We start from the raw sequence: 22,392 nt of genomic DNA, 5'->3' as shown, positions 1-22,392 counted from the left end.
CCAGAGGGCCAGTAAAGGCATAAGCCTTACCAACACAGAATGCATATTAAAGTACTTTGTAAATACTTTAATATGTATTCTTCAACTGCTAAAATATCATAAATTACTTATTTTTTATGTTAAATATGTTTCATAAATGTTCTTTCACTAATATATCTGATTTACCTTTATTTTGCCATAGGAGTTTAGGTAGCTATGGAAACAATCTTAAAATCTTATACCAATTCAAACTCTAAAATACATATTTTTTAAATAAAACTGTTTTCTCCTCACCAAACCTGTACTGCTTATTCTTTGATAACGCTTGCAGCAGTACAAATCAATTGAATATCTTACAGCTTACAACTGTAGTGGTAAACAAGAACATCATTACAGGGAGAAAAGGCCTGACAGATTTGATGTAATAAAGAATGCACCGTTCTAAAACACAATCAGAGATTGACAAATGCTGATTACTTAATTGCCATGGCCTAGTCATTACTGGTATGAGCTGATGAGCTGACATGGACGCCAGACAGAAGATACACCTTGGAGCATAGTACTGTCTATTTTTGGAGACTCCTCATAAAAAAGGTTACAAATAATTGGAAGATGTGATGGGCTTTGCCAATTAATGTGCGTAGCTGTATTATTTGGAGACACTAACAAACAGGAAAGAACATTTAATTATTACAGGACAAAATACATAACTAACCGTATGAACTGAGTAGTACCAGTCCCATTTAAAGCATTGGGTCTATGTTCGGGTCTCTAGATGTTTTTCCTTTAACTAGAGAAGCATAAAAAACATATTCCAGATGTTTCTTCCATTGCAGGTATCAAATCTGTATGATGGAGGGTAACGGTAGTTCAACATATGCCCTCTTACCTTACTCAAAGAGCCAATATGGGACATGGGGGCCACTTGGGAGCTGGTATAGAGCTAGGAGCTTTCACTGACTGGTGGAAAAACTGCTAGGCATGTACACACAGTACGTGTTATATTTTTATTTAGATAATTAATATGGCACCTTCATATTTTTTTCACTTAGGACCCCTAAAATCTTACAGCTACAACAATAGAATAAAAGTAACGGGTTAGCATTCCAACGCCACACTTCCCATTCTAAAACAACAATTTTAATAATGTCATAAACTTTTGTACTTGAAGAAAAAAACAGTTTGCAAATATTACTATCAAAGTTTAGATGACTGTTCTTTGAATATATAGCTTGTAAATCTTTTGAGTATAGTTCTGAACAGAGCATTCATCACACTGACAGTTTAAATTAACATTACATACCAGCGAATAAACTTCAGTATGTATAGTTATGCCATTATATGGTCTATGGTGTGTACAGGAAAGACCAAATATGAGATAAAAAATTATTTCTCTGGGAAAAAATAGTTAGAAATCAAGCCAAAATAACCGCTTGGAGGCAAAATATCAGATACTACGTAAATCTACCATGAATAAACACAGGTACATTGCCTATTTACTGTAGAATTTACTTCTTTTTTATAATGTTCCTGATATGATTTGTCAAGATTAATCAAAATACACTATTTGCCATGCCTGTAAACCTCTTCAGTATTTAAAGAGTTAAATTCTGTATATTTGAAACAATTTCTACTGAATACTTAAGAGAACAAAAAAAAGGTTTCCTTTTTTTCTTAAAGTGCATTTAAAGGCCTTAAGTGAATGTATTCCTTAATTACATTAATGGTCTATGCTGTCTTGCATTGAAGCTGTATGATTTATGAAATAAGAGCACTTAGTGGATAATAGGTCCATGCTGTTGTCTTGGAGAAGTGGGATAACAACACTTAGTTAATATAGGGCAATATGTTCCATTGATACAAAACCTTTTGTTTAATCAGCTTGTGTGGCCTTTACCTCTCATTAAGCTCAGAAAGCATTTATCTGACTGTGGATGATGTAATTAAGATTCAATGACACTACTACGCTGTGTTTGTCCAAATGCCCTTATAGAAGTCTAATTCAGAAAAGACTTTGGAGCCTATGTTATATGCCTGAACCTTAAACCCTTTAGATCTGACTGATGGCCTACATTTTTATATATTTATCACCAAAAACGAACAAACTACCAATAATGGTAGAGGTACGTGCACTGTACATATATAAACACCAAAACCTATTGCAAGGAGTTTCGCTGACGAAGCTCATTGCAGCGAAACGTACATTGGGGTTGGTACGTTTGGACTTGGCACCATTCATCATCAGGCTTTTTGCTGTTTTCAGCCTTGTTTCTAGGTTGGTTAGTAACTTTTGAGCACCGATGTACCATTGCTGTATGTTTCATTTGTTCCTTTTTACTTTATCGCTGTGTTCATCTTTGTGTTTCTTATTTGTGCCTTCATATACATACGTATTTCCATCCTAGTTCCTGTAGTCCTGTGCCCTTGTTCATATGTACCTTCCTATATGTGTCTTGGTGCCGAGATGCTTTTTTATTATATATCTTTTTTTATATGTATTTAAATCATATTGTTTAATAAAGATTTACTTTGTATATACCTTTTTCCTTACATGCTCTCCTTGCAATAGGTTTTGGTGTTTATATTTTTATATATTCATAAAATGATTTCTTAGAAGAAACAGTAGAATTATAGGAAAAGAAGTGCAGTTTTTTAGACATGATGAGCCATCAGCAAGTATTCTTCTAGTACTCATTGTGTTTGAAGGAAGGGAAGGAGAGATATAATGTAATCCTGGAAGTGCAATATAGCTGAAGTTTACAACTTAAGTTTTCAAGGATCACTAGAAGAAATGGAGTTAAGGATATCATGAACAAATTTTAGCCTAATGTACTACCTGTCATGGCAGCCATAACAAGTACAGTACTCCTTTACTACTGAGTGTCTGTCTTAAAAGGCTGGCGATTTGGCCATAACACATGCACAATGTCTATATTACGGTCATAGGGAAAGGACCATTGTGTTTGCAGAGCCAGATATCGTCATAGCCCTAGTTTCAACTTTCATTTTTGCGTACCTGAATACTTTTGCAAGATCCATATTACCCATTGTGAGCTAATGGTTGGGACAGTTTAGCAAAACAGCCTGCAAACAAAAGATGTTTGCTCACTTCAATTATGATCGACTGGATAAGAACTAAACGGCGAATTTAAGAAGAAGACACTTAAGTATAGTAATTTCACAAATCCCAAAGGCCCCTACTTGACAACTCTGTGATAAATATTTAAAAGCAAAAATTCCAGCCGTGAAAATTAAGATTAGCATAACTAATTGAGCTCTCAAGCCCTGAAGTTATAGTAGATTTAGTGACGGACGTACAAGAATGACGATCCCCTTGTTTAACAATGACCTCATAGAGACAAAATAATGTTAGATCTGGATTTGACCAGTGTTTTTACTATCCTTAATAAGCCAAAAGAATCATGAGTCTTAAAACGTTAGTGGACAGAGGTTTACAAATATCAGAGATCTCTTTCTTATGTCAGAAAAGAGGACCTATGAGCCTTCAAATCTTTTTATAACAAACACTGGTATTTATTTTCTGAAAGAAAAAAGGAAAGATACCACATATTTGGGACAGGAACGTGTCAGAACTTAGTAAATAAAAGGGTTGTTTTATTTACTGAATGATTTGTTCCAGGGAATTTCCAGACTACAACATAATTATTTCATCACTTTCAACAAGACTTCATAAGAAATATAGTCCCCAAGGACTTGATTAGAAATGATTTGCTTTTCTTTCCATCTCTGATAACCAAATGCTAATTAGAAATATTCTCAAATTCAAGACCTCCTGAACTGTCATTAATACTTCACAGTACCTGGATATCATATTTTAAAAATGCAATTAACTGCATTATTATGCACAACAATTTTCATGTATGGAAAGAAATCCTCCTGATAACCCAGCTCTTCGCCACTATACCGCAAAAGCAGAAAAAAAGACTCATTACATACCACTTTGATCTCTCAGATTTTAGTGCTACTGGTATTCTCTGGAAGTCATAAATTTTAATATTTTAGGATCAAATAATAATACAAAGAACAGTTATGACTAGCGTTTTATGCCATGTCCAACTTTTGATCATGAGCTTACTTTCCAGAAGCAGAAAAGATCTGGAGGCCTAACCTGTAGTAGACCATAAACATGGATCAGAAGACCCTGGTACGCCTGTGTTTGCAAACTATGATTTTGCTAATACTAAATATAAAGCTGGCACATTCCATATTATACTATTTCACAAGATGTACATGTAAATAAACATATATTAATCATGTTTTATTTTCACTTAAGTATTAATATCTGTTCACCGCTTTTATTTTGTTCAGCTGTGCGTCGGAGCTGCTCTCTTGCCATCAATACAGAGGATATGTACAGTTAAAGTGCAAGCAGAATCCGCAATTATTCCTGGAATAAAGCAGTGAATCCTGGTCCCAGGTTCACCGCTTTATGTTCCAGGAATTGTTGGGCCTGTGGGCATATGAGTCAATATTCCTCTGATGAGTGACTGGACAGCCTTTGGGAACGTAAACACTAATGATTCTCACAGTTAGAAGGGGCCTTTTAAACAGTGCAAAGCATTTAGAGGGAGGCGCAATGTTCAATATAGGTGAGGGAGAGAGTTGGCACTGTAAGGTTGACTTACAGTGCGGGTGCTAGACACCCACTGTCCTAAGCGCAGATCCCATGAAAATGACACTGATACAGAACTACCATGGGAAACAAGTATGAAACTTTTTTTCCAATATGTGATAGCTATATTACTCCCAGTTAATACACAGGATTTCCCTCTCTCTTCTTCTCTCTTTTTCTCTTCTTTCATCTTGCTTTTCCCTTCCTTTGATTATTCCCTCCTTCCCTTTTTCCCTTCTTTTCCCTCTCTTCCTCTTTAAATGTTATATCTGTTCTCAATCCTTTCCCTCCTCTTCTTTCTCTCCTTTTTGCTTTCTTGCTTTTTCTCTTTCTTCTCTTTTCTTGAAAAATAATAATAATAAATTATGGGAAATAAAGGATATTGCAAAGCATTATGCGAATTTATAAGTCCATCCCAAAGTGTTTTTGGGACTTGGGCCAGCCAACTATGCTTTTGTAGAAAGCTTAACATAAATCAGCTTGGTACATATATATATATATATATATATATATATATATATATATATATATAACATATAGCTTCCTGTTTCTTAGTTTCCACATATTTGCAATATCCATAAGCACTAGAACTTCAGGTGGTTTACTAATAATTTCACCATTATAGCAGTATTATTCAGGCTTAAATTAACTATCATCTCTATTTCCACACACTCTAACACTCTTAAGTATATTGAAATGTAAATTTTAGAAAAAAATAGAAATGGTAATATGTATAAATTCAGATTGGTGTAAATATTTCCTATATCTATATAATTGTAGATGAGGTCTCACAGTTGTCAAGAGTTGTCAAGAGTCATATACAAAGTTTTGACAACAATTGTTTGAGAACTATGAAAGCCGGAAGGAACAAAACTTAGCACAAGGTCAGACGAAAGTAAGATGGAACACATTCCGTTACAATGACTGATTCATTATTTCACGGTTTAGAAAATGGTGTCATTCTGTTCGAGACGTGACTGTGATTTTGTCAGTCACACTTGCTAAAGTATAATAATTACCCATGGCCAAGTGGGAAGTGGTATTGTTTGTTGGCTGGGGAAGCTGTGACATTTATTTTTCTATTCTCAATATGCTGTAGGACAAAAATTTAGTTTTAATACACTTTAAAGGGTTAAATATAGCATATTGTACAGTATAAAAGAAAAAAGTCTATAAGATGTCTGCTTAGTACTTTGTGAGTCCTCTTTTGAAATCTGTCTTAATGAAAATAAGCTTAATGAACACCTGGGAAATATCTGGGATGAGTGTTGTTTCCCTGGGGCTCTGAGTCAAAGACAGGTAAGTGATCACAGGGACCATGACTGTTATACCCCTGAGTGAGAGAGAATGAGAGAGTATGAGAGGTTAAATGATGGTGAGTGGGAACGAATTTCGTTTCCAAATAGAAAAATCCCTGTGAATTCTGTACGAACTTAAAGGGCAGAAAACAAACTTTGTTGTCCGAGAAAGAATAGACCAAAAATGAAATGAATAATGTGTCCGAAACTTTTATTCCTCCATTTGCACAGGACTGCACACTGACGTCAGCGGGTGGTCCCGATGACGTTGGTGGGCGGTCCTGATAATGTCGGTGGGCGGTTCCAGCTGACATCTGCGGTGTTCCCACTGATATTGGGAGAGTTCCCGCTGATGTCGGGGGCGTTCCCGCTGAAGGCAGAAACACCCCCATTTGAAGGAAGAAATAGGCGGGGAGCGGGACGTGTCAAGACCCCACGACCCGGAGGATTTGGGTCTTGATCCGGAGAACGGGAGGAGCATCGATCACCGGGCTATCTCCGGGTCAAACCCAGAGAGTTCCCAGGTATGATCATGGCACAATCTCATGACCCCACACAGGTATGTGTGAGATGCCGCTCATAACAGCGTGTATCACTCCACTCCATGAAGCGTGTGGGAGAATCAGAGGCAGTGGCATGGTGACTGAAGCCTCAGTATTCGCTGTAAGCGCTGAATTCATATTAGTCATTATTATTATAGCAGCAACCCTGGAATCTGAATGCTCTCCCCTTTCTGTTTATTTTTTTGTGTAGCAAAATTATGCTAATTATGTGGGTTGGGTAGAGTGGGCAGAGATTTGTAGCAGTGGGTGTGGTAAATTTTCAAGTAAGTGTTGGATAGCTGTGCAGCAATGTGTACCTGTTGGCAAATATGTAAAATATACATATGGCTAATATACGGCTGCCTGAAAACATTATATGATGCAAAAGTGTTTGACAAAGAAAACACAATGCTCTTGAGAACTTTGTTTTGAATCTGATCATTTTGGGCTTTTCTCTTCAATTCAAAAAAGTGTTTTGTTAAGTATAAAATGGCCTTTCATTAATGTTTTAGTTAACACTGTTAATCCCGCATGATACTCATAAAACATTGTCCATGTAGCAGCTCAGCCTCTGGTTGGCTGGTTGACAGGTACCAACTCAGTCTCTGGTTGGCTCGTTGGCTGGTTGGCAGGTAGCAGCTCAGCCTCTGGTTGGCAGGTAGCAGCTCAAACTCTAGTTGGCTGGTGGGCAGGTAGCAGCTCAGCCTCTGGTTATACCACTAACAATACGCAAATATTAAAGAGCCAGTCTTTGGAATCAAATTTTACATTTAGTATACCTCCCAAATAATTTTTTTTTTTTTTGCTGGACAGTGAAAATGTTGTGCATCATAAGCCATCGGCTCACAAAAAGTTACAGCATGTCATTTAGCTGACTTTTGTATTGACAATTATAATAAAAATAAAATATTAAACTAAATTTAAAAAAGTGTATTTTTTTTTGCTAACATATACGTTTTAATACTTTTTTCTCACCCAATTGGGACAAGCCAATATTTCTCCTATGCCTTCTGTATGTTGCCTGTCTCTGCACTTGTTATAATGTTACTCTGCATTAAATTGTTAAACACACATCCATTAGTGAAGCATAAGCCGCCTTTGTAATCATAGTTGGCATAGTTATATAGAAGTAGCCAGTGATCAGTTGTGCAAATACTGAAAAATTAGTTTTTGCCAGTCTCATTAGGCAGCCTGATCTCCCAGTTACTGCTGGGGAGATCTACCCGCTCATGCAAAATCCTCTGGATGTGGTTGCTGCTGCCATGTTATATAAGATGTCTAAGATACCAAGCATTTGGAACGTTTTGCGAAGTTTACCTCTACAAACACTGGTATGAGTACATGTATGTAACATAACATCACTGGATCAATTAAAGATCGAAAACATCACACTGATAGCTCTGCGTGAGATTTCAAGGACAATTGGCTATATAATGATTATGTTTGGAACCTGTTTCCAGTGAAAACAAAGAAACAGATGTTTAAGGTTTGATCTCACTCATTAATTTTTTTTTTTGGTTCAACAGCTAGTTTGACTTTAAATAAATGTTAAAATATAAAAAAATATAACAAAATAAATTGATATATTAAAGTAGCATATGTGTACTAAAATCAAATTACAGGAATTTAACTATGTACCAGTAAAACAAATATCTTGAACGGAAATGTTCATTTTTCAACATAGAGTTATAATAATTGTGTATGTACATACTCCACTCTTATTACTAGTATTTTAAGTAATCCTACAACAGAACCTCTTAAATGCATCATTCCTTCTGTTTAAAAATCCAGGACAATAAACAAATAATTACATATTCATTTTATCTACCAGCAAAAAAAGCACCGTGTTCTTTTCAGTTTATCTTTAATGCGGGAGCATTAATAGTGTTCTGCAGTCCTCATAAAATTTGATGGCAAAGCATACATTTATATAGTCACAGTGAAGAAAAATCAGGACAGAAACAGTATTTGAATTTTAAAGATGAATAATATGCTATTTTTCGGTAATTTAAAAGCAAGGACATACACTCATTGTATAATAACTGCTGTTCATATTCCTTTCCTCTTCTTGCGTCTATTTCAATACATGATTGTGCCAAAAAAAGCTGCTACAATTATATTTTCTCATGTTATAAACATATGTACAAAAAGTCATATATATGTGTAACAAGGAGCATCTACGGCAGGGGCTTCCAAAATGCGTCCAACACGCATGAGATCAGCAGCCAGGATCACAAGCCCTGCCGCTTACTTGTGGGAGGGTCTATTCTCTGCTCCAGTCCTGCCTCCTCTGTGGGGAGAACGAGGGAGGCCGCGCCCCCTGCTGAAGTCTATGATCGGCATCGAGAGCTGTAGACCAGGTAAGGAGGTGGGGGAGGTGAAGTGAATGAATGTGTGAATGAATGAGTATATGAATGAATGAGTGTGTGTGTGATAGCATGGGTGTGTAAGTGCTGGAACCTAGGCATGATGGGACTGTGATTGCTGTTAGCCAAGTTAGCCAGTACATGCTGAAACCTGGCTAGCTGCCCCCCTTGTGTATTGATGCTGCCAGCAGTATGGGGTCTGCATTTACAGCCACCCTGTACCAGCATGTACTGGCTGACTTGGCATGATAGGAGTGTGATTGCTAACAGCAATCTGCTAACAGCAATCCGCTAACAGCAATCACAGTCCCATCATGCCTAGGTTCCAGCATTTACTGGTTGCTTGGGTATGAAAAGAGTGTGTTTGCTGTTAGCAATCCCACTCCTATCATGCCAAGTCATATTGTTGATTTTTTTTGTCCAATTGTGGTGTGTTACTTTTAATAAAAAAGTTTGGTTACACACTAAAATTGGACAAAAATTACTGGTACAATGCCCAGCCAACCAGTACATGCTGGAATCTGGGTATGCCTGAGATTGCTGTTAACAATCATAATATATAATTTTTTTGTACAATTTTGGTGTGTAACTTACTTTTATTAAAAGTGTGTGGGGGGTCATTTTCAGTTTTGGCTAAGTGAACCCTGAATTTTCGGTTTTGGTCCAGAATTTTCATTTTAGTGCATCCCTAGGATAAATAGAACTATTTTATTTTAACTTATCCAGAATCCTGAATTTGTAGTCACAAAACTTTCTAGTCCCAGAAATCAGTGAGAGGAAAAGTAAATGTTTTGTGTCATTTTACTTTATTTTAATCTGCATATTTTATTAAAGGCCATATTTTCACGCAGTGAAAAATGAGTGCGGCCCTCGCACGTATACAATTCTGATGAAGTGGCCCACTGCAGAAAAAACTTGGACACCCCTGATCTATGGTATATCTGGATTAGCTACTGATGGTTTCACTTATATCATTAAAGATAATCATAAGAAACTTTAGAAAAATAGGAAGCTACAATAAACTTTCACGTAACCTGTTAGGGTCATGTAAAAAAAATGCTAAAATAAAAATATAAAATATTATATAAATATAATATATAAAAACTGGGAAATATTGCTTCTTACTGTTCTATGTCTCGATCCAGCTCATGATCACAGTGAGAAGGAGAGAGGCAGACAACAGAGAAAAAGGTTCTTTGTCATCTGACAGTAATCCGACAGTATCCCTGTTTGTGATTGGTTGAAAAAGTGATCACATGCAGAGTGGATCTGCTGTAGACTGATCGCTTGGGTCATGGAGCAGTAACAACAGCGGTGCCTCTGCGATGTCAGTGATCGCAGCAATGTGGGATCATTTTTAACTGATGATGTACTGGGTACATCATGGGTTGAGTAGGACCATATTTTTATAAAGTACCTGGTACGTCATTGACCACAAAGGGATTAATTGTTGGTATTTTAAAACTCTGCCCAAGTTAAGGTATTCAGCGATCAAGTTGGGGTATTGCCACCCAACATCTTGTCCTATGTCATTCCTCCATGAAAAAAGGTTCATATTTTACTACAACAATGGCAACATGTCTCTTAAGAGAGTTATCCCTTTTAAATTCTTCCTTCTACGTGTTAGGTGAAACTAATATAAAGATAGACAATGTCTGTTTATTTTTTTTCCCATCAGCAAATGCGTAAAGCAGTCACTTGAGGAAATAAATGCTTTGTAAAATTTATGGCTGCTGTGTTCTCATTTAGTCTAATCTGTGCTGGCTCGTCTTAACTCTGCTTTCATTCGCACTATCCTTAGAGCTCAGCACACCCAGCAAATTTTCTGGCGCATAAGAAAAGAAGCAAGTGATGCTTCCTAATGAATTTTTGTGTAAATTGCATAACAATCAAACTGCATATTCATTATAGTCATGACCATCCTAAAGTCACAACTAAATGTACCATCCAAAAGATTTAATGATGCCGCAGAGTCTCTGCGTTTACTTCAATAAACTGCTTTTAACTTTACACTGGTTGGTTGTTTTTTTTTTTTTTGTTTTTTATGCTATTCTTATTTGTTGGAAAATACTACAAATGTGTACATAAGAAAACTATTTTAATGAAAACAACTTAAATTGTATAGTATAGTATAGAATTTTGTGGGGGACCAAGATTAGAAGAGATGTCCCCAGAAGTGAAAGAATGAGAGGTGGAGAAAGGACAGCCTCCATGTACTAGGATACCACAGCGGCGGGTGGGAGGTCAAGGATTGTGGGGGAAATGGAAGAATGGGTTGCAGGCTTTAAGAGGGCTGTGGGAGACAGTAATAAATGTACTGTTAGAGTAGACAGGGGCAGTAAGAAGGCAGATAAAGCAGATAAGACATACATTTTGCCAAATAAAAGCAATCAGAAAGAGAATGGACAAAGGGTTAAGTAGAAATGGACAAAGGGTTACCAGGGACACATAAACAGGAAAATAATAATACCCAAAACAGCTAAAGATGAAGTCTGTTTGTGTTTTTGTAGCTATCTAGTGGCTTGCTTGGGGTTCAGTTGTTGGCTTTTTATATTTTTAAACACAAATCATTTAATTCTTTAAAGTTTTGAAAGTTTTCCCTAGTTTTTAATCCACTGAAAATTTTGTAAAAACACTAGCAAATGTTAAATGTTAGGGTACCTTTAGATAAAATATATTATGTCTGGAGAATCCAACATATTGCCCCTCCCCCCCAAAAGTTAAGATTTTGTTCATATATGTATATGATGTAATTTGTTTTTAGTGATGTGGATGAATAACATTTGTACCTTCTGTTTAAACTTCTATTGCAGTTTGATATGCTTCAATTATTTTGTGCTTGGTCTACCATAACAACCCTATCCATTTTATTTGTGCTTCAGAGAATGTAGGATGAACCATCAGGAAGAGTCAACACATTTCACAGAATAACTGTCACTGTCTTACTCAGTTTGCTGGTTTCTCATCCAATTACACATATGCATTATTTATAGGTGATTGTACACCCTTATCTAGCACCCAAAATTTTAACACCTGGTTTAGATATTTTTTTGGATAGACAATGGAAATGATAGGTTCTGGCCAATGTGTGCTGATGTTAGTTAATGATCTGTCATTAAAGTCCCTCTATATTAAAGATACAACAATAATTTGGGAATAACCTTCAATGATCAGCAGTCCCAGACTGAACAATTCCCAGTGGGCAAGTCCTCGGCAGCACCTTCAACTCCATCACCTCAGGTGGTCAATCCAAATCTTTAGGTTATAGATGAAAAAGTGTCCATGGGTAATATAGAAATGTAGCATGTGACCATATGTATACAGCAGGCAGATGCACACTGGCTGGTGGTGAGTATGCCCTGAATACATCTCCTGCAAACTAAAGTGTTGAGTGTTAGAGGAGTGGAAAACATTGCCAGGGCTGATTGCACAGTATCAGTCTGGTGAGCAGTAATCATTGTACTGTAAGATTCTCTTGTAAAGTAAAGGAATCCTACAAGGCAGACCCATAACAGCTCTGTCACAAGGGCTGCAGGATTCCCGCACTCAGGATGTGTGATCAGTCAGTGAGATTCTTTGGCAGGAGACCTGATTGGGGTCTCTACAGACCCTAAGAGTTCCTGCTCCATCAAGGTGATTCCTCAGTGATGTCAGTGATGGAATAATAGGCAGGAAATGGCATGGGATGGCATGGAAACCTCCCATTTGGGCATTTAAAGCCTAGTTAAATGTAACGGTGCTCAGTTAGAGCACTGTCAACATTCAGTTTCACTCATGACATCCCTGCTGCTGCAAAAAGGTCATGATTAAAAGGATACATCCCTGGTCCACAAAGACCTTGTTTTTGTGACGTATCCCCTATGTCCACAGTTGTGAAGAGGATTAAAGGTGCTATTCCACTTAGACAAAAAATTGCATGCTCTAGTATAAACCTTACCAGATATTTCACTTTATTATTTTCTCTGAACATTTGATCACATAAAAACAGCACAGATGCTTTTAAAAAGCTTTTTTTTATTTCTATGGCAACAATCTATCAGTGCCTGAAATTATGAATGAGGCAAATATTACTTAATTCAAGAAATATTTCTGGGAAGATTTTAGACAACAGTGCTAGGAATGATGTTTCTATTGCTTAATTTCATTACAAAAGTGTTAACACAAATAAGTGTTATTTGCAGATAAGAAAATAAGATGATTAAATGGGTTCTTATAATATCAACAACTTTTTATTTAAATTTTGAGCTCACACAGTATTTCGTTGGAGACTTGATAAACTTTTAACTCTACGTCTATAAAGTTAATTGTAGTAGATCCTCGAAACTCTGCTGACTGACCCAGGGAGCTGTAAAATCAATGGAAGTCTGTTCTGTTGCGACTCACACTTGGCCACCTTGAATTGCTTTGGATATGGTGGACAGGTTGAACCATTCCCCAACCACAGCCCCCTTCCCGGGTATAAATGCACCTCTCACCACCTTTAGGAACACCCTCAACACAGGCATCCCAATCTGGACACCTTAAATGCTGGGGGGTGGAATTTGATTTCACCACCCCCCCCCTCTAATTTTTCACCAAACAAATCAGACTTTTACTACGTTTTGGTTTTTTTTACATTTTACAGATTTGTTTATTTTACCCGAACACATGCACTTTTTACTTAACAATGACTTTCAGAAGCAGTGCCTCGAAAAACAGGAATCCGGCAGGATACGGATATATATCTATCTAGTGAGATATGGGAGCCAATGACTTTTTCAAATACCGTGACCCTTAATTAAGACTTGATGATTAAATCAAGAAAGTAATTAGTGTGATCCATGTCAATGATGGCATGCAATTATTGTTTTAATGTACCCATACAAGGGTTACAAAGGGTTGCATGTGTTTAAATGGACCAGTAAGTGAAAGGTGAGAAAACCCGTGTTGCAGTTAATGACTGTACATTATTACTGGACTTGACCATGGGTTGAGAACCGCAAGCTTAGTGTATTAGGGGTAATCTATTATAAGCACATTAATCACATTACATGTAAAAACAATATTATAATGTATAGTGGTATTCAGTACAATTCATCTATATGTTTTAAGAGAAGTAGAAGTGAGCAATTAAAAGCAAGGGGGGATTTAGTAGAAGAATGTCGGTGGAGTGAAAAAAATGGAGGAGTGGAAAGACTTGAGGGGAAAGAGAGGGAAAGGAGAAAATAATAGGGGAGGAGATGAGAGTGGGTAAATAGAAGAAATATGATAATAGAAAATAGGAAATATAAGCAATTGAGAAAGGAGACAAGAAGGCTAAAGGTGATACAAGAGCAAAGGTTTTCTCTGTTTACCAAAACATGTAAAGGTACTATATTTTTAACCCCTTAATGACAAAGCCCATACATGTACGGGCTCAAAATGCATTGTTTTCAATGGGTTTAGGGACCGCCCATTGTCCTTAAGGGGTTAAATTTAACTTACTGTGCCAAGTAACATATAGGGTTCCTTTAACTTTTAGCAATGTAAGAGTTAAACTACCTGTGATCACGTCATTTTGTATATACCCTTCTAAGGCTGTAGCTTTAAAAATGACATTTAAAAGTGAGAGGTCGAGATTAAGTAAATTATTGCATTTCAAGCATATGTCAAAGGCTTTGAAAATGTCATGGGGGCCAAGGGGCTCTCCTCTTAATACAGGCTGAAACAGTTCCTAGAATAAAATGCAGTGGGACTCACCAGGAATCTTCATATGTGGGAGATAGCAGCAGGAGATTGACACGTAGTTTGATCTGCTTTAATCTCCTTTGAGCAAAATGTGAAGGAAGGATAGCCCGATGTTTACACACACCAGTTTATTAGCTCTCCATATGTGAACAGATTTCCACTGTTTTGATCGTAGATAACATATACTTGAAAGACAGAACCGATTGAATTGGCCCTGTATAACGTTGTGATGCAACCATGACAATGTATAACATCAGACCAGTTAACACTTCTTGAAGTCCTTTTAGAAATATCATCAGCACATTGCTTTAGTTTATCTTTAATCTCATTAAATATTAATTGGGGGGAAAAAAGCATTTAAAAATGTGCATTCCTAGGAATTAGTATTCCTAATTTGGATTTTGTATGGTGGAATCTTTTATGCAGTTCATCTCCTTAGTATTTTTCAATTCTAAAGCCCACCTTTTCTATCGCTCCAAGTTAACGTCTACAAAAGGTGTGGCAAGACTGCCCTCAGCACATACCTGTAAGTCCTGTGAAGAAGTGTTCGGATTGTTATGGTGCTTACCTAGTAAAATAGCTCTGCCCAATAATAGATATGGCAAACTGAACCCATCAATACTTTACAAAATACATCTAGTTAGTTACAAGCAATGAAGAGCATAGCTGATCACCAGTCTTCTGGGTCAGCCCACTCCACATCTTTTCCCACCAACTTTATGTCCCTTTTCCTGCCCCAACCCAACCTTGGCTTATACTCACAGCATACATCTCGATTTACCTTAACCCCCTCCTGACATCCATACAAACTGGAAAGGGAAGACTCCAGGGGATGTCTCCAGTGGAACCATGGTTTGATTTCATAGCCAAGTGTTGTAGTCTAAGATGTTAATCCAAGTATTACAACACTTAAAAAATAGCATTTAACTAAATTAGAAGAGGCAATTCTGATGCATACAAAAAAGTGTCATGCATAATTTATTAAGATTCCAAGTGTCTCGCGTAAAGCATGTGTCATATGAAGCAAAAAATACGGAATTTTAAAACAATCTATCAGAAATTGTAACTTTGTCTACATTTCAAATTAGTGCTAACCCTGTTAAATCTGGTTATTTGTTTATAAGATTTAATTCTCCCTGCATGAGAAACAATCATGTTTCTTAGATTCGACTATTTCATTGCAGGAGATAAACGGTAGATAGTCTTCATAGAACGACTGAAGAAAAAAAGCCTTTGGTTGTAATGACTTGCAACATGCTGTATTGTATTCATCTTGCACTGTTACTTCTCAGTCAGTAATGGAATTGAACAAGAGAATTACCAAATTACCTTTTCATCTTCAGATTTAGTCTGGAGAAAATTTGTTTACAAAGCAAATCAGAAATTTGCACAAAGTGGCATAGCTAGAAAAAGAATGTATATGCCTTCAAAATACATCTTGTGATATAAATAATGAGTGTGTGCAACATCATCTTCAATAAGACAAACATCACAAGGGAAGGTCCACCCTTACAAAAAAATTACTGCAGTTTTTCTGAAGTAATACTGCAGTTTTTTGGACATGAAAAAACTGTAATACTGCACTTTTACTGCAGAATTACTGCACATTTACTGCAGTTTTACTGCATTTGTACTTCACTGTACTGCACTTTTACTGCAGTTATTTTTGTACGGAAGTACAAATGCAATAAAGCTACAGTACTTTGAAGTACAACTGTAGGTTTGCAATATAAAAAAAAAAGCGCAGTAAATGTGCAGTAAAACTGCAGTACAGAGAAGTACAAATGCAGTAAAACTGCAGTAAATGTGCAGTAATACTGCAGTAAAAGTGCAGTATTGCAGTTTTTTCATGTCCAAAAAACTGCAGTATTACTTCAGAAAAACTGTAGTAATTTTTTCGTAAGGGCAGTTCTAGGTAGTATTCCATTCAAGGTCACCTGTAACAAACCAAAAGTACACGTTAAAAGAAATCAATATATATATGGCTTTGTCATACCCTCCAACATTTCAGGTGTCCATATTAGGACACTTGTATTAGGGGGTATGGCAAGAGGTGGGAAGATGTGAAGCCAGCCACAGAAGTTAGCAGGTCCAGTCCTAGAAGTGTGCAGGGTGGGAAATGTGGACACCGCAAGCCTTATCCAAATAGCCATCTTGTGAGTTGGGAGCTGTAATGAAAGTCTTGTCTGTGCAGCAATAGTACAGACCTCTGTTAATTTTTAATCTCCCTGAGCAGGTCAGGGGAGATCCAAGGAACCTATACCCCTTATTGTCCGCAAAGATCAGTAAAAGTGGGGCAGCAACCCGGGGCAGCAGGACAGTTCCCAAAAATTAGGACTATCGGAAGGTATACTTTGTAGAGAGATTTACATATTCCAAAAAGTGCATTGTTATGTGATGCCATTGGTGTCCATTCACATAACATATCCATATTATTTATTAGCTGTTTATGTAAAGCTTGTACCATACAGGTTTATGCACAAGGATGTTTTTGCACAGTGATTAACATTTGAGTCATAGGAAGAAATAATCCATGAGTATCTTATTTTCGTCTGTAAGCGTCCATTGGCCATGTTGGTGTAAGCATCGCACCAACGCACATGAACTCGGTTTTCACCTTCTCCCCACCTCCCATAAAAATCCCGAATGGAAGTACTCTGGTAGACATTAGCCTCAGGAAGTTCCCCAGTATGCCTTTTATTAATTCGTACATATACTATCTAAATAGTATAAAACACAAATGTGCTCGAGGTTTGATTTTCTCATGATTTTCTCGGACTACTACCGAAAAACTTGATTTACAATTTAGCTCAAAACGCTGCCATATATAAATCCAGACATGTATTTTGAAAAGTTCACCTGAATGTTGGCTATGGTGGTGTAAATAAAATGTGCCGTGCTTCAACCACTGAAAGGCTTTATTATTGGCATACTGTAAATCTACAAATCACGGAGAAGTCCGTGTTGGAAGCACAACATAAAACATGCATCATAGCCATTAACCTTCCCCTCGGTTGCTGATAAAGTAAAACGGGTTTCATTCTTTACTGTAACAGTATTACATCTGTTCGGATAAATATTCCTTCAGCTGCAGTAAAGCTCAGTATTTTAGAGCTACATAACATCTTTGCAAACTATAAAGCGGCAATTAAAAAGGGATATGATCTGAATGCTAAGCTGTTTCAGAGAAAGTAAAATCACGAAACAGCTTTTAAAACATTGTCTCAGCAGAATATGAGTCGTGCAATAAGTCACTATCATCAATGTAAAAGCAGGGAATGCTGCATGATAATATCATTTGTAACACAGTGTTTACTTCTTGGGCTGAAATCAGATTTTAAAGATTTTTTTTTTAGCATCACTTAGGTCACCTTCCAATCTGACATATATCTAATATTTAAGACTAGGGCCTGTTCTCTGTCTCTTTAATGCCTTCTTCCACATTGTTATTGTTTTATATAGCGCCATCATATTCTGCAGCAATGGATAATGGGTCACTACCGGTCAAAGTGGTGACTTTGCATGCAGAGAAATCTGTAGGATGTCTTTTAAATTAATGACTTAATACTAGAGTCATGCAGGGTCATACAAAACCTCCTGATAGTGACACATAGCCTTAGTAAATTGGATGTCAATTACCTGATCATAAGTATAACTTACATATAATTTAGAAGCACTTAATTGGATATATGCTATACACATTACAGGGGCAGCCAGTGTCATTATCGCAAGCCTTTGGTGGTCTTAGTATTGCCATGAAAATGTTGGATCCTAACTAAATATTCAGCAGGATTAATTACTTGCCTACTAGTAATTTTAAGATATATATATATATATATATATATATATATATATATATATATATATATATATATATATATAATCAGTATTACCAGCACCCTAAATGGGTTGTGGCCGGGGATCTTCAGGACTTTGGGATCCAGCAGTTGGGGACACAACAAACTTCAAATTTTAAATATAAGAGCATCGATCAAGTTCAAGGAGTCTTAAGAATTAAAAGTTGTATGCCATATTCCTTCTATTTTTGTGCAAAGAAATCTTATGTTGTACACTTTTTTTTTCTGTTACAAAAGTATGTGCGGACTGAATGTGCAGGTATAGATTTAACGAATAACCATATAAACATAGCATTGCAGATATAGGTATACATCAAATAAATAATGCATTGAAACCCTAAATTATAGGTATAGATCACAGGTCACACACCCCAAAGGACAACCCAGCACCCAGATTGTACCCACAGGACTTGCCCAGCACCCAGATTGTACCCACAGGACTTGCCCCAGCACCCCGATTGTACCCACAGGACTTGCCCCAGCACCCCGATTGTACCCACAGGACTTGCCCCAGCAGACAGATTGTACCCACAGGACTTGCCCCAGCACCCAGATTGTACCCACAGGACTTGCCCCAGCATCTAGATTGCACCCACAGGATTTTCTGAAACTCCTAGATTGCACCCACAAATATACCCAAGCACCTATATTAAACCCACAAGATTTGCCCTGGCACTTATATTGCAACCAGAGGTTGATGCAGCACCCAGATTACACACAGAAACTGGATTTGCCCAGATTGCATTCACAGGATTTAGTACCCAGATTGCACCAACTATTAGCATTACACTCTTAGGGATATTAAAAGTAAAGTTTTCATTTAGTCAGCGTTCAGTTCCTATTCATGGTGGTGGCTACATCTTCCCTTCTGATGCTGCTGGCAACTGAGGTTGAACGTGGGGATATGACTTCATATCCAACGCTCAGCCTTATTTGCCGGCAGCATCGCAGGAGAGCAGTGAAACACGAGGTCTGTGTAAACCGCTATCTAAATATTCAATTTCAGCATTATCATTGAAATTGCTTATTACATTTTAATACATATTTTATCCAACTAGGCTATGCCTGCAGTAGTTAAATTTCTGTGTAACAATATGCAAAAGCAGCGAAACAGCAATAAAATAAGCCTATGTAGATTTTCATTGTGTGTTAAATGTAGTCATTATTATGTAATGTACAAGTATATCAGAGGTGTTCAAGTTGATGTTGAAATCCATTGACACCAATTTATTTGGGGCATTATTTTCAGCCACTTAACATACTTTAGTCATCCTGCAACCTGCATCAGGTCCATGCATTCAACTGAATAACTTTAGCCAAATATAACTCCCAATGTCGTATCCCATTTGTAAGATTAACCTAATTTTTACTAGAATATTTATTTTTCTAAAAAAAAATCCTGTCTTGCAGCGACTTATCAGGTCTTCATGTTCCCATTTAGTTGAATAAATAGACTGAAATTACACACTGATCTTAAAACTCTAATTATTAATCACTGATTCAGCACCTGTTTTCTTGTAACTGAACAGATCAGTCAATTTAGCAAGTTACAAGTGAACGCATTGATCTTAGAATGTCACATCAAACGTTTCAGACACTATGAAAATGCTTGGCAGCTGAACACTTTATCCATGTAGTGAAGTGCTGAGTAATTTAATCACATTAAATATGTACCTAATTATATGGGAAAAGATTCTGCCACATTTTAATGTTAACACATTAATAAGGTTTTGGTAGCAGTATAAACTGCTTTGTGTGCCCACTATGTAGGAGGTGAGAGTAGGTTCTCACCCTATTGAGAGTGTGCCTTGACGTGGCGGGTGAGCTTAATTATGCTTTGGCCAATTCATATAACCAAAACCTCTCATTTATATTATGTTTATATATTTGTTGCCAACTTTATTAGGGTAAGAAGCGCAGACAGTTTTTGTTTTTTGTATACATTGTACAGCCAATACACTGTTTCTTGCAGCATGCTTACACCTGTTTGGTAGGCCTCGTATTACACATTTGTATTATTTGAGCCTGAGACTAGCTTAGCGCACCGAAATTTTTTATTTTCCCTGTTTGCACATTTTAATGCTATACAGAAGAAAAAAACTTGCCCGTTGATCGGAGGACATGAAACACATCTGTTCCTAGACATGCTACATTCTCATCTTCTTGTTTACTCTTTTCCTGTCATTGGTAATCATCAGCCTTAGCCTTTGTTGGTCTCCTTTGTTGGTCTCCTCTTTACCTCTCATTCTGTCATTTTCTACCTCTACACATTTGACGACACTTCTAGACCTTGCACTGTGGTCTTCTCTTTTTTAAAGAATTGGAGTATTTCTCAAAAAATCTTTGCGACAACAGGCAAACCCGGCATGTGTGAAATATTACAGCCTCCTGAAACAGGGTCAGACTGGCCTAGGGCTGCTTGGAATTTCTTTTTAAAAAAAAGTATTGGACTTGAACCGGTCTAATCACAGAGACGGAATACACCACGTAAAGCAATGTTACATGACCCTGCAGTAAAAGTGCTGCCTGAGAAAGAAGCCTCCGAGAAGGTAAAGGGGTAAGGGAAGGGAGACAGGCAGGTATGGAGACAGATAGTAAAGATGGGATGCATGGGGATAGTGAGAGAGAGGGTAAAGAAGGGAGAGAGACTGCAGAGAATGAGAGAGAGTAGGACATTAAGAGCAGGGAAGGAGGCAGGCAAGGAGGGAGAGAGTGAGAGAGATGAGAAAAAGTAAAGGAGGGAGTACATATGTATTCCAGAGGTATTTGTGTTAGCATGAGCGTTTAAGTATATGTTAGAGGGAGTACGTGTTAGTATGAATAGGTGTGTGTTAAGATGAGTGCATATGTTTAAGTATGTGTTATGTGTGTGTAAGCATATGTATACATGTGTTTTAATATGAGTGTGCACATATGTCTAAGATGGAGTGTGTAAAATGTATATGAGAGAATTCTTCATAATACCACCTATCATATGCATTAAAACATATATGATGGCTGGAGTGTCTATTTAAAAAAAACAACATTTTTTTCAGGTAACTTTATACATCACACCTCTAAAACATTATGTTCATTTGTTATATTATTTTACTTTTTTGCATAGCCTTTTTTTATCAACCCTTGCTCCTGAGTTCAGGCAATATTTCTCTGCAGGACAACCCTTAACTTTATAGCAATAGGAGACAAGGCACATCCTTTCAGACAATGTAAAACTAAAATTGTATTAATCCACAGCGAGTTGGGGTCATGGGAGTTGTTGATCAGCAAAATCATGAGAGCCTTAAGTAGTATACCACTATTGTAGATTACAATTACACTGTAATTAAAACCTTGTAACCGAAGCAAGGTAGTAGTTTTGTTTCAAATCATTTCTGGAAGTCTTCCTCATTATTCTACTATTTTTCTCAAACCTTCATCTGATCCGTTGACTTCATACATACTGCTTCTGATATATTTATTTTCTCATCAAAGGGCTAGATGCTGTTACTCTATTTAACACGTACATGCAGTACTAGTCCTAATTTAATTAATTTCCACTTTTTCTTGGTGTTAGTGAAATCCTGCTGTGTCTAGGCAAGAACATCATAACTGCAGCATGCATTTGTTTTTAAGATTCCACACTGCCGCTAGAATTTTTTTTGTTTCATTATAGGCAAAGAACTTTAATGGTTCTTCATTACTGACTTGTAAGTCAGGTGTTGCAGATAATGTAATTAAATATTTACAAGCAAAATGGCTAGCAACATTTAAGACAGGAATGTAACTATATATAATCTATACACCTATCAGCCATAACATTATGTCCACCTGCCATATATTGTGCAGGTCCCCATACGCAGCCCTATGCACAGCCCTATACACAACAAACTGTGATGCACTGTGCTTTCTGACACCTTTTTATCAGAACCACCATTAATTGTTAAGCGATTTGAGCTACAGTATCCCCCTTTGTTGGATTTGACCATACAGGCCAGCCTTTGCCCCCCTCCACATGCATTAATGAGCCTTGAT

The 22,392-nt window shown here is 37.0% G+C and overlaps 1 protein-coding gene across 3 annotated transcripts in view; it reads right to left on the bottom strand.

The window, feature by feature from the left end:
* The window catches only part of LOC149289826 (interleukin-1 receptor accessory protein-like 1), a 496,443-nt gene that overhangs the window by 387,915 nt on the left and 86,136 nt on the right, over nt 1-22,392 (bottom strand). Inside the window, exon 3 of one of the 3 annotated variants that reach the window (XM_089490310.1) lies at nt 20,526-20,540. The exons of the other annotated variants lie outside the window; for them this stretch is intronic. Coding sequence (XP_089346436.1) covers nt 20,526-20,540 — 15 coding nt within the window. The remainder of the gene's footprint in view (nt 1-20,525; nt 20,541-22,392) is intronic. 3 annotated transcript variants of the gene reach the window in all.

The sequence above is a fragment of the Sceloporus occidentalis genome, unplaced genomic scaffold (genome assembly GCF_023333645.1).
Source record: "Sceloporus occidentalis isolate IW3139 unplaced genomic scaffold, rSceOcc1.0.p SCAF_43, whole genome shotgun sequence".
NCBI classification, from domain to species: Eukaryota; Metazoa; Chordata; class Lepidosauria; order Squamata; family Phrynosomatidae; genus Sceloporus; species Sceloporus occidentalis.
The sequence above is the reverse complement of the archived record's forward strand: the minus strand, read 5'-3'. Positions and strand labels throughout refer to the sequence as shown.